Source organism: Mustela erminea, chromosome 1, assembly GCF_009829155.1.
Source record: "Mustela erminea isolate mMusErm1 chromosome 1, mMusErm1.Pri, whole genome shotgun sequence".
NCBI lineage: Eukaryota > Metazoa > Chordata > Mammalia > Carnivora > Mustelidae > Mustela > Mustela erminea.
The window spans coordinates 13,575,300-13,587,492 of record NC_045614.1 but is presented as its reverse complement, the minus strand read 5'-3'; the positions used below and the strand labels follow the sequence as shown (position 1 = coordinate 13,587,492).

Here is a 12,193-nt window from a genome sequence, read left to right as displayed (position 1 = left end):
TTCCAAGCCCGACCGCGGCCACCCATCCGCCCACCCTCGCTGAGGCTGCTGTGGGCCTCACCTACGGCTCGGAGGAAGTCGCCGTACTGGGCGAAAGTCATGAGGGGCTCAGGCAGCTCTCGAAGCCACTGCTTGAGCACGCCGGTGATGGCATGGATGGGGAAGTTCTCCAGCTTGACGGCCGCGGGGTCTGCAGGGAGGCCGGCGGGAGGCTGGTGAGTGTGGGCAGGAGGATGGTGCCCGAGAACCCCCGCAAAGCTCACCCGCCGTGACACCCACCTGTCTGTAGGGCCTGTCGTAGCTCCCGTGTGCGGTTGGCAGCACCCGACTTGCGGTAGAGGCCTTCGGTGTACAGGCCATGCATCTCCACGTGTTCCAGAAGCTTCTCCAGCACGATGGGCACGGAGGCCTTGTCGCTGGTCAGGCTGTCCACGCACACGCCAAAGTGGCCTGGCTCGGCACCTGGCTCGCTCTGCAACACCAGAAGGCAGGGGTCAGGCCTGGGTGGGCTTCCTCCTTCCTGTCCCTCTGCCACCCTGCAGGCTGCTGGGGGCACCTGGCTGGGGAGGTGAGCTTGCTGGCTGCTGGGCAGGGAGGGGCAGGGGTTCCCCTGTGGAGCAGCCCCAGCTCCCTCAGGGCAGCCAGTCCTGCTCCTACTGTAGCCCTAGTGCTTGGGACTCGGTCTCCCCTGTGCACAGAGCTGGAGGCTTCCCTCCACTGGGAGGATGGAGGGGCAGGGCTGGGGGTCTAAGATGCACACTGATGAAGCCCAGCCCTGCCTCGGGGGCCTCAAGGGGCTCTGACAGAACCGGGGTGTGCTCTGCCCCGGACCAGTCCTTTCTATCAGCTTCCTGCTCCTACCTGACACCCAACCTTGGTCTCGCATCAACCACGTCTTCTCCTCCCATTGCTTGGGATGGCCTCCCCCAGACAGTCCGGAAAGTTCCCGCCCCCGGGCGGCGCTCACCTTGCTCCCGCACGTGTAGGAACAGTAGGTCTGAATCTTGTGCACACACTTCTTGTGGCAGGTCATCTTGCACACTAGGAGGTTATGGGGGGTGGGTCACAGATGGTGCCTCAGGGGACCTGGGTTCCCACCGACTGGTTTCCAAACTTGAGACATAGGAGCTTCTGCCCCAGTTCCCAGGCAGGGAAAGCATGTGGGCAGACGTTCATAGCTGGTGACCGCTACTGGCCTCAGCCTGGCCAGTGGGACAGGAACAGGGGTTTGGGGGGCTTGAGACAGAAAGCTAGCTGAGACCAAAGAGAAGGGGGAGGCCAGTGTCCTTATCTCAGGACGGTGACAACTGCCTGAGTAGTTGTGATGCACATAGGGGGACACACATAGGGACTGAGGGGACAGGAGGCCCTGGGGGGGAAGAAAGGCCCAGGTGATCACCGCAGGAACGCACAACCGCTGGAGATCTGCCTGACTGTGCCCGGGGCCAGACCCTCCTGCTCGCTGGGTTGGCCTGGGCTGTGGCTGTGTCTCGGGGTTCCTCTGTGGCTGAATGGCCTTGCCTGTCACCACATGAGGGACCCTGGGGGTCTAGGGAGACGCTGACAGATCAGGGAGCAGGAACTGTGTGCACGTAAGCTGGGAGGGAGGACGTGCGGTAAACTATGGAGGTAGGCATGGGGAGGGCAGGCTGCAGAGGCCGCAGTGGGGGTGGGGGGGGAGGGTGGCTTAGGGCGGGCTGAGAATCAGCATCTACCCCAGGGTGGCAGTGGGAGGACCAAGTGGAAGAGGCATGGCCAGGGCAATGTTCCAGAAATATCTATCCTGTGGCTTGAGTAAAGGCCCCAGTGCACAGTGAGGAGTCTGGGGATGTGGTGGGGGGCAAGGGGGTGTCGTGGAGCATCAGGGGCACGGTGGGGGGTCAGGAGCGCTCACCGCTGCAGAGCAGGGCCTTGTCCATGAGCCAGATGTACGAGAGGCACTGCTCGCACGACTGTGGGATGCTCACCTGGTAGCTGGCAAATACGTGCCCGTTGTGCTGCTGGACCTGGGGGGCCACGGGGGAGGGCGCTGAGTGGCGAGGGGGGCCCCTCCACACTCTCGCTGCAGCCTGTGGCGCCTCAGGCCCGAGGTTCACGCTCACAATCAGGGTTCCCCAGGGCGGGGCAGGAAAACACACTCACAACTGCGTCTTCACAAGCGCGCACGCGCACGGATACTCACGGCGCGATCCTGCTTCCGCTTCTTCTTCTGAGCTTTGCTCTGCTGTGAGGGAGCACACAGGCATAGTCCGTGAGGGCCCTGGGAGCACACGTGCCTCCAGCCGCCACCACCCCCCACAGTCCCCAAGGCGGCACCACCAACCTTGGGCGGCTCAAAGTCATTCTTGGTGTGCCCGCGGGTGAACTCGTCGAGCAGTGACTGGAAGAGGTTGAGGACCAGGTTGGTGTCCTTCTCCCCCCGCTCGGCTGCCAGGTTGTTCACGACAATCTGGTAGTTCTCCATCAGGTCCTTGTAGCCGACGTGAATCTTCCCGTTCTGCGGGGATGCAGGCGTGACCCCCGTGGGACGGAGAGACGGTGGGGGGATGCCCTGGAGAGGGCACGGGGGTCCCCACAGGGGCCCTCCCCAGGGCCAGGGGCTGCACATACGGGGACGGAGTACATGGTTTTGAGATTGCTTCTGAACTTCTCCGTGGCTTCGATGAACAAGCTCTCGATGGGAGTCTTCTGGGAGCGCAGGTCGTTTATCTGGAGAAGGAGAGAGAGAGACGCCCTGACTTGGAGTGACCACAGGCTTGGCATCTGACTGCCTGCTGCTCAGCTCTGTCCCGAGTCCTTCCTGCTTCCCCTGTGATCCCAGCAAAAAAAATCCAGGCTCTCTGGCTAATCCTGGCCTGATCTTTCCAGTCCTTTCAGTCCAGGTTTTAACCATACACCCCACATTGGGGCGTTGGATCACACTGGGGGTGTTGAACAACAGCCCCGGCCCCCACCCACCAGATGCCAGGGACATTCCCCAGTCAGGACAACCAAAAAACGTCTGCAGGTGTAGCCACTGGTCCCCTGGGACACAGTCGTCCCTGGGGACCCTTCTGCCAACCACACACAGGCTTGACTTAACCCTGAGCCATGCCCCAAATATATGCCGTGGTAACCAATTCACTTTTGCTGTATACACTAAGCACTCAATGCATTTTGTTAAAGTGTATCCTAAAATAAGTTCAAGGCCAGGGCTGAGCCACCGCGAGGCTGCAGGACCTGGGGGTCACTGAGGGGGACACAAGTACGTCCAGTGCCCACCCAGCTCTAGGCATTTCCGTTTCCTCCAGTGTGAGAGGAAGTGGGCAATCACCCCCCAAGGATGTGGGGAGACAACACACAAAGTGTCTTTCCAACAGCAGATTCTAAACTTTCTGGGTAGGTAGTGCAGGAGAGGACGCTGGCCCGGGCCACAGCCCCTTGCCTGAGGCCCTCAGGACAGGCGTGTCCCAGAGTCAGGCCCTCTGGATATTAACACTGTTCTACAAGTTTTGTGCAGCCCTTGTGATCAGACCCACTGACTTTTTTTTTCTTTCTTAAAGTAAGCTGTACACCCAACGTGGGGCTTGAATTCACGATCCTGAGATCAAGAGTCACATGTTTTATGTTTTACCAACAAGCCAGCCAGGTGCTTCAAGACCCACTGCGTTTTCCTACAAAATGTAAATATCCCTGGTGAGCAACGTGAACATTAGACAAACGTTCTCCCATGAGTTCAGGTGGGATTCTGCAGTAAAGGAGCTAATGTCAAGTTTGGGAAGCAGTATCTGGTTTCTGGAACTTTCTGCATTGGAACTGCGCCTCTGGACGTTCTGTGCCTGGCACACTAAGGGCTTGGGTTGTAGCAGCTTCGAAGCCCAAACTGCCGGGTGCTGACCACCCTTCTGGGGAGGCCCGGGCCTGACCGTGCGTAGCCCCCCGACCCCCGCAGTTGCCCCTGGATGGCCCACCTTGTTCAGCAGGAACTCATCCAGGTACTTGAGCTCATTGGCGTTGGTGATCTTACGGAACACGGATTCTCGCCACTTCTCTGACACTGTGATTTTGCCGATCTTGAGGTTTCGATTCTTCTTCCCTTTGCCTCCTGGTTCCTTAGCGTGCTTCTCGCCTGCTGGGTGGCGGTGCTGGTGGCTGAAGGAGGCTGGAGGGAAAAGGAGCAGCTGGGGAGGTGGGTTCTGGGGGATGCATGTTCCCCCCACACAGAGAACCAGGGCCCTGCCCTAGTTGCAAGCTGGGGTCTGCAGCCGGAAAGCGCCTTGGAGTTGGGGGGTGGTATCCAGGACCAGCCCCGAAACCCTGTGCCCAGCACCCATTCCCAGGGACCCCGGCAAATCTGCCCTCTCTCCCTGAGGCTCCCAGCAACCAACCTTCCAGGTTCTTTTTGGTGGTGGTGGCTTCTGGCGCGGTGTGCCCCAGCGCTGTGTTCTCCATTTCCTCCACCCCCTCTAGGCTGGATTTCTTATCCTTATTCTTATGTAAGAAAAGTCTTTTAAAAGTGGATCTGCAGGAGAAAGTTAAGCAGTTTCTCTTAAACTTTGGGAGGGGACAATGGAAGCAAGGCTGGAGGAAAGGTCATCTTGCTACAAAGAGAAAAGTCACCCTTTGCTTGGTTATCCACGGAGAGATGCTACTAAAAATGAGATCGATTTGTGTGACGTGACAGGAGGTCAGGTGAAAAGGCAAGATGCAGGGGCCCCTGGGTGGCTCAGTGGGTTAAGCCTCTGCTTTTGGCGCAGGTCATGATCTCAGGGTCCTGGGATCGAGTCCCGCATCAGTCTCTCTGCTCAGCAAGGAGCCTGCTTCCCCCTCGCTCTCTCTGCCTGCCTCTCTGCCTACTTGTGAGCTCTCTCTCTGTGTCAAATAAAGAAAATCTTTAAAAAATTAAATATTAAAAGAAAGGCAAAATGCAGAACAGACATCACAGTGTAACCCCGTTTTCATATTAAAAAAAAACAACCCGAAATAAAACTACCTTCTTCCCCTTTACGTGTGTTTATGGGCCTGAGTTTTAAGAAAGAAAATCAGAAAGAAAGGATGACAAATTGTGTGCTGAATGGCGTGTCCCCCAAAAGCTGTGTCCATGTGCTCACGCTCAGGACCTATGAGTGTGACCTTATTTGGGAAAAGGGTCTTTACAGATGCGACTAAGTTACTGTGTGTCATGCTCTGAATGTCTGTCTCCCCCCAGATTTATACGCCGAAGTCCTACCCTCAGTGTGAGGGTACTGGGGTGATGAGGTCATGAGGGGGGAGGTCCATAATGCGACTGGTACCCTTACAAAAGGGGTCCCGGGGAGCTCCCTTGCCATTCCTGCCACATGATGCCCTAGTGAGAAGATGCCATGCGTGAACCAGGATGTGGTCCCCAACACACAGTATGTCTGCTGGTGCCTCGAACGTGAACTTTCAGCTCCCAGAAGACATGTCTAGAGTTTAACCCACTTACTCTGGTGGTTTTTGTTACAGCAGCCCAAACAGACTAAGACCTCAAGATGAGGTCGTCATCCTTATGACAGAAAAAGAACAGAGAGGAAAGAGGAAGGTCATGTGAAGATGCGGGCAGAGATGGGGGGTGCAGACACAGGCCGAGGCTGCCTGGAGCCCCCAGGAACCGGAAGAGGCAAGGGGTGCCCTTTCCTAGAGCCTTCCGAGGGGGCGGCCCTGCCAAAACCCTTATGCAGACTCCTGGCCGCCAGGACTGTGAGAAGTGAATTTCAGTTGCTAGAAGCCCCCTGACTTGGGGGGCTTTGTTTTGGTGGTGGGGTGTCCGTCCCCGCAGTGGTGGGCACTCTGCAAGCCCGTTCTGGACCTTCCTCGACCTCCTGTCCCTGCATTTGGATCAAAGCTTCCCCCATCCCACGGCCCATCCTCTCCGCTCTGTGATGGACCCATCTGGAGCACTTCTGCAGGGGCTCTCTGGGGGCAGAGCCTGGGCCCAGTTTCTTCTATCCACAGGCCAGGAGGGGTCCTGGAGGTAGGGGGAACCAAAAGCTGGTTCTGATACCATAAAAAGCCAAAAGGAACCCATCGACCTGTGGGCCCAGAGGATGTGACCCAGATTGGCTCTAGGCTGCAGTGGGAACCATGATGGCGGCACACGGCCCCACTGGCACGTGAGGAGGTCACGATCCCTCATCCTGGACTGGGTGAGTATTTGCCCAAGAGTGCTTCTTTTTTTTTTTTTAAAGATTTTATTTATTTATTTGACAGAGAGAGAGATCACAATTAGGCAGAGAGACAGAAAGAGAGAGAGATGAGGAGAAGCAGGCTCCCTGCTGAGCAGAGAGCCCAATGCGGGACTCGATCCCAGGCCCCTGGGATCATGACCTGAGCCAAAGGCAGAGGCTTAACCCACTGAGCCACCCAGGCGCCCCCCCAAGAGTGCTTCTTAATCGCTATCACTTTAGACCAGGCTGCCGGGAGACAGGGGGCAGGGGTGGGGCCGGCAGGGACCCTGTGCATCCTCTGATGGTGACCTGAGCCTCCTCCAAAGCCCACACTTACTTAGAGTCGGCCGGGGGGCCTGGGGACAGCCCAGAATCTGTGCCGACAGACGCGTCACCCGATTTCTTCTTCTGGACGGCCGGCTTCTTGGTGCTGGGCTCCCCGTCTACGGCTTCTATAGAAGGCTGCAAAGGGAATGGGACTGGGTGAGCAAAGGCAGGCGGGACTCGCTGGAGGGAAGGCAGGGGCGCTCTGCTCACCATGCCGTCCAGCCACCAACTGCCCTTGTCTTTTAAGCCACGTTTCGGGCAGAGCCGGGGCAGAGCGGGGGGCGGGAGCCGCAGCCTGAAGCTTTACCTGCATCTTGGTCTGGGATGGGGACGGAAGGAGCTTGGAGACGTCGCTCGTGGACAAGGAAATGCGTCTCTCCCTGCAAGATCACAGAAACGTGGCTTTTATTTATTAGCCCGAGTTAGGATACGTTTTTGGTTGTCCTGACTGGGCTGGGAGGGGCTCGGGCATCTGGTGGGGGACAGCAGGGTGCGGCTCCACGCTCCGAGGGGCACGGGGCAGACCACCCCAGAGAACGGGCCGGCCACAGGTGTCAGCGTGCTGGGCCGAGAAAGCCCGGCCTAGCAGAAGGCCTGCATCTTCTTCCAACTCTTCTTTCCTCTGGCCAGGCAGGAGGGGTTGGGGACTCGGGGTCACCAGCATGTAGCTAGCTAAGGGTAAGGCACAGTGGGTCAAGAGCTGAGCCCCTTCTTCAATTCCTGGGTGATCACCCCCACTGAGGACACGGAGACCCAGGGATGTCGTCCCGAGAGAACCAGGGATTTCTGTGTGAACACAGCTCGTGCTGGGGCACGGGTGGGGGTCAGGGAGAGCACCCAGGGTCCCAGCTGGCCCCAGGCTCCGTGGTTCCCGGCAGAGGACAACTCCTTACGTTTCCCTGCCCCTTCCTCCTCCTTCCTCGGGCCTCCCACCCAACTGGTGTTGACTCTCGGGCAGGCACAGAGACACTCACGTTTTTGGGACACGTGGTACTGCCCCGGTCCTGCTGCCAGGCCTCTGTGCGTGCCCCCACCCTGCCCGTCCAACCCAGCCTGGCACCCACAGTGTTCAGACAGGGGAGGGCCCGCAGCTTACTCTGTGGGCGTGAGGGCGGCCCCCACGGCCCGGTGCCGCTCGCTGAGGTCAAGGGACTGGCTCAGCATGGCGCTCGGACAGGTGGGCGGCAGCTTCCTGCCCCGCCAGAGTTCCACGGCATTGGCCAGCCGCTCAGAGTCGGGGTCCCGGTACCGCTGGATCTGGGTGGAGCCTCCAGGGCTCTCAGACCTGTCCAGTGCCCTCGGGTCGCCCGCAGGCTTCCTCTTGTCCTTGGGTGTCTCGGGGGTGGTAACGGGGGCGGGCATGCTGACCCTACTGTCCAAGGCTAGGCTGGTTGGCCGTGCCACGGGGCCAGGCTCCGGGTGCTCGCCCTGCAGCATCTTCGGGGTTTCTCCAGAGAGCTCGCTGGTCGGCGTGGCCTGCGGTGGTTCCTCAGGCTGCTTCTTAGAAGCATTCTCTGTCTCTGTCCCCAAATCTGAAGGTGTTTCATCTTCTCTATTCTCCTTCCTGTCTTCTGGGAGGCTCTCCTCTTGCTCCAGCACAGTCCTTCCAGAAGGTTCTCTGAGGGCGAGCTCTTCCTTACAGGACTGTATGTGTTTGTTTTGGAGCTTCACGTGTTCCAGCCCCCTCTGCCGCCGTGACTCACGCTTTTCCCGGCTGCTGGGCACTTTCTCGTGACTGTCAGCTGTATTTTTCTGGGGTGGGAGAGCCTTCTCCGGGCTGGGGACCTCCATCTCTGGTTGGGAGCTCTCCGCCAGGGGCTCCTCACTTGGCCACGCTTCGGGTTCCGACGCTGAATGCTCCCTGTCCTCCGATGGTTCTGGGTCCTGCCTGGGCACCTGCTCTGGCTGGGCTGCCTGGCTAGGCCCGCCTTCTGCCGTTTCTGCCCTCAAGGCTTGCTGGGCTGCCCTGTCCTCTCCAGCCCTCTGCTTTTCTGCCACCATCTGGCTGAAGCTGGTGTGAGAAGAGCAAAGGGGGCGGGTTCAGGAACAAACGTGCATACCACCTCCCGAATCCACCCAGGGCTTCAGGGACCCCTGTGCTACCCACGAGCTGGCGGCCATGCTCTGCCCCTGCCATGGTGTAACCATGGCCCTCCAGAGATGCTTCTGGAAAGGCGGAAATGCCTCGGCTAGGAAAGGGAGATCTAGGAGGTGGCCCCCTGGGATCTCCCTGTTGTGGGAGGAATCTGTTAAGAAACCCTCTCAGGCAGCTCCCGGGCAAGGGACAGGAGGCGGGTCCTTGCTCTGCTCACCTCTTACGCTGCAGGTGACCCCGGCAGAGGCTCTGAAGGCGGATGATGCTCTGTCTACGGCGCCGGTAGGCCACCCGTTGCTGGTAGCCCCTCCATGCGGCCTGGAGGTATATGGCGGCCTGTGTCCTCTCCAGGGCCCGACGGACGCGGTAGGAGCGCCAGCAGGCCTGGGGGTGGGGCAAGCGATCAGGGACGGGGCCCGTGTGACTGCCCCCGTCCCTGGCCCCCATAGGGCCCCTGTGGTACCTGGATGGTGATGGCCGCCTGTCTCATCTGCAGGAAGTGCCGGCGTTCCAGAACCCCCCGGAACCAGCTCTGCAGGAGCAGGATCTTCCGCACAACCTCCCGGTGCAGCGTCTCCTGCAGGGCCTGGCGCTCTGTCTCCTTCAGGAATACCTGGTGGGCGTGGGTAGGGGGGCGGCGGGGGGAGATCAGCACAGCCCCCGGAATCTCCAGGCCCCGTAAGTGTGTGAGACCAAGCTAGGGTGCCAACAGACCTGACCGAGGGGAGTTTTTTCACCTGTCAAGAGAATTCCCCTAACATGAAGCGATCCATCGTCAATACGAGCACATCACTGGCTTTTGGTCCCTCCACAACACTGAGCAAACGTCACGACCATCGGGCTCTGGGACATTTCCATCACCCCAAAGAGAGGTCCCCGTCTCTGGGAGCTGTCACTCCCCTGCCCTCTGTGCCCCAACCCCTGGTAACCGTATCTGCCTGTCCTGGGCATCTTGGGTACACAGGTTTGCACACTAGGGGGGGGCTTTTGTGTCCGGCTTCTCTCCCTCATTGTTCTCAAGGTTCATCTGTGTCCTCGAGTGGAGCAAGACCACACAGTATTTCATCATACGAACGGCCCACAGTTTGGGGACCCATTCATCAGCTGATGGACCGCGTGGGCCATTTCTACCTTCTGGCTATTGGGACGAGTGCTGCTACGGACATGCGCGACATGCGTGTATAAGCATCTGTTTAAACACTTGTTTTCAGTTCTTTTGGGTCCATGCCCGGAACAGAATTGCTGGGTCACATGGTAACTTGAGGATGAGCTGGTTGGAGAACGGCCAAGGGACTTTGCACATCAGGTGAAGCCCTACCAGGGGCTGCCCTTAGCCCTTGTTGGACAAGGACGGCGGCGGGCGCCCCAACAGTAAGAAGCAACCAGCACGCACCTAGAGTTGGTAGACGGTGTCTGAAAGGAACACAAGGGAAGGAAGCCTTCTGCCTGACCCTGAACACTAGCAACTGGCTCCCCGACACTCTGCAGGAACCCCGGTCCATGTGCGAGGGAGTGGGAGATGGGAGTGAAGCCCGAGCCCTGCCCCTCAGATATACCCCTTCACCTTCTAGGAAAAAAAAATGTGCTGGGCCCCAAGAAAAGCCCCTTGTCTCTCAGCATGTGGCCTGGGACCTCGGGCCACGGGAGGACCCCGTGTGTGGCAGGAGGTGGGGTATGGGTTTGCAGCCCCCCGAAGGGGTGGGAGCCCTGACCTTGGTCTTCCCAATCTGGTAGTTCCTCTTGTCCACATCCATCTTTTCCAGCAGGGCGGAGATGACCTCCCTGCAGGGCGGGGCGTTCTTGGGCAGCAGCACCTGGAACTGTTCTGTGAAATCCTGCGTGAGTTTGGCCAAAAGAGAGTATCTGTTGAGGGTTTCCGCCAGTGGCAAGGTTATGGCGCTCTGGCGAGGCCCTGGTCGAGCCAAGTTTCCAACGCCAGAATGGTACTAACAAAGCCAGAATCTCAGACTCTGAGACAGCTTAAAGCTTCAGAAAGACCATGACACACAGAGCACTGGATCTTTTAGTCACTTGGCGAGTGGCTCTTAAGGGCCTGCCGGTGCTGGCACTGGTAAGGGGTGGCCAGGAAACAGGGCTGCCTTTGGCGGGGGGCTTGTAGCCAGTGGCTCATTGCAGAGTTGAATCCGAGCGGAGATACACAGCTTTTAAGCAAACAGGTCAAATTTTTAAGAATGAAGCATTAGTAAAATACACTGGTGCTTTCTCCCATTTCTGGGCTTTGGCTTTTCCTATTTATACAGGGTCAGAGAGATGCTATTTCCAGTCTGTGGATGAGAAAAAGGAAGGCATGCCACGATGAAGCCATGTCCCCGAGGCCATACGGGTACAGCTGAATTGGGGACCAGGTGCCACTACCTCTGGGTTCAGGCCTGGGGCTGACTCCAGGGCTCACACTGGGGATGCCAGCTCAAGGCATGAGCCAGGGTTTCTGAGCCTAGGCCACCTTCCCATTGGTGATGTGTGGCGATGTCCAGAGACATCCAGGGCTCTCCCAATGTGGGAGGGCTGGGTGCTTCTGGCATCGAGCGGGTGGAGACCAGGGATGCACTCAATGTCCCATCAAGCCCAAGGCGGCCCCCCGAGAAAGAATGACCAGGCGGCCCCAGGGTCAAAACGGCTAAAGTCAAGAAACTGCTCTAGCAGCCGCCAGTTTGGTCTTGCCTAATTTGAGGTCACTAATGATCCTCTGCGTTTCTAACAACTCCGGGGAGACAGGACTTCTTGCTGCTTGTTGGAGGATTAGAAGAGATGGGTATAAAAGCGTCCATCACTGGAGATGCTCAACAGAGGGCAGATCTGTGCAGGGATCTGCTCATGCAACTCCCTCTTCCCAGCTTGGTTTGACACCTCTGTATCCTTCCAGGCTGGGCCTGTGTCCAGCCACCTCTTCTGAGGACATCTGCCCCCACCTGCCCCCGCCCATGACAGAGAATAATCTGGTATAAATGACAATAGTGCTGGGGTGGAGAAGTGCCTGGCGTCCAGCGACCCCCCTGCATGACAGCCATGAGCGTGTTGCCCACCTGGAATGTGTACTTGGCGCTGTAGCCTGACCTCCGGATCCGCACCGTCTCCAGCATGCCCGTGTAGCGCAGCTGCTGGAGCACCAGCTCGTCGTCGAAACACAGCTCTTTCTGAAACGGGGTATGAGCGGTCAGGGATGGAGAGCTATGGGACAAGGTCCTGTAGGATTCCAGACATAGGAGCGATTGGAGAGCATAGGCAGGGCCCAGGCTGGGCAGGACTGTCCCTAGCATGGCAGCCGTGGCCACCCGGGGATCCATCTTTCCTCGATCCAGATGATCTTTTTGGAAAAAAGAGGTGGGCCTGCTCAGCAGTACTCAACTCTTCTGGAAATCTGGGATCTGATCTGCTCTAGTCCCTGGTGTCAGGGAGACCCGTGCCATTTCCTATTGCTTACTTTAGGCTGATGTTCTGCAAAAAGTTTTTGTTTTTTTTTTTAAAGATTTTATTTATCTATCTGATAGACAGAAATCACAAGCAGGCAGAGAGGCAGGCAGAGACAGAGGTTGGGGGGGGAAGCAGGCTCCCAGCTGAGCAGAGAGCCAGACGCGGGGCTTGA

The 12,193-nt window shown here is 58.3% G+C and overlaps 1 protein-coding gene across 9 annotated transcripts in view; it reads right to left on the bottom strand.

Annotated features, from left to right (window-relative positions):
* MYO9B (myosin IXB) overlaps positions 1-12,193 on the bottom strand; it is an 85,030-nt gene that overhangs the window by 5,042 nt on the left and 67,795 nt on the right. For 8 of the 9 annotated variants that reach the window (XM_032314945.1, XM_032314964.1, XM_032314983.1 and 5 more), the window contains 16 exons: positions 11,634-11,744; positions 10,302-10,424; positions 9,053-9,202; positions 8,807-8,973; positions 7,591-8,505; positions 6,802-6,874; positions 6,505-6,629; positions 4,368-4,501; positions 3,951-4,141; positions 2,611-2,709; positions 2,324-2,497; positions 2,183-2,224; positions 1,895-2,006; positions 968-1,041; positions 280-472; positions 62-190 (listed from right to left, as the gene is read on the bottom strand). In XM_032314945.1, the coding sequence (XP_032170836.1) occupies positions 62-190; positions 280-472; positions 968-1,041; positions 1,895-2,006; positions 2,183-2,224; positions 2,324-2,497; positions 2,611-2,709; positions 3,951-4,141; positions 4,368-4,501; positions 6,505-6,629; positions 6,802-6,874; positions 7,591-8,505; positions 8,807-8,973; positions 9,053-9,202; positions 10,302-10,424; positions 11,634-11,744 (2,812 nt within the window). The remainder of the gene's footprint in view (positions 1-61; positions 191-279; positions 473-967; positions 1,042-1,894; positions 2,007-2,182; positions 2,225-2,323; positions 2,498-2,610; positions 2,710-3,950; positions 4,142-4,367; positions 4,502-6,504; positions 6,630-6,801; positions 6,875-7,590; positions 8,506-8,806; positions 8,974-9,052; positions 9,203-10,301; positions 10,425-11,633; positions 11,745-12,193) is intronic. The other variant, XM_032314960.1, reaches the window with a different exon arrangement.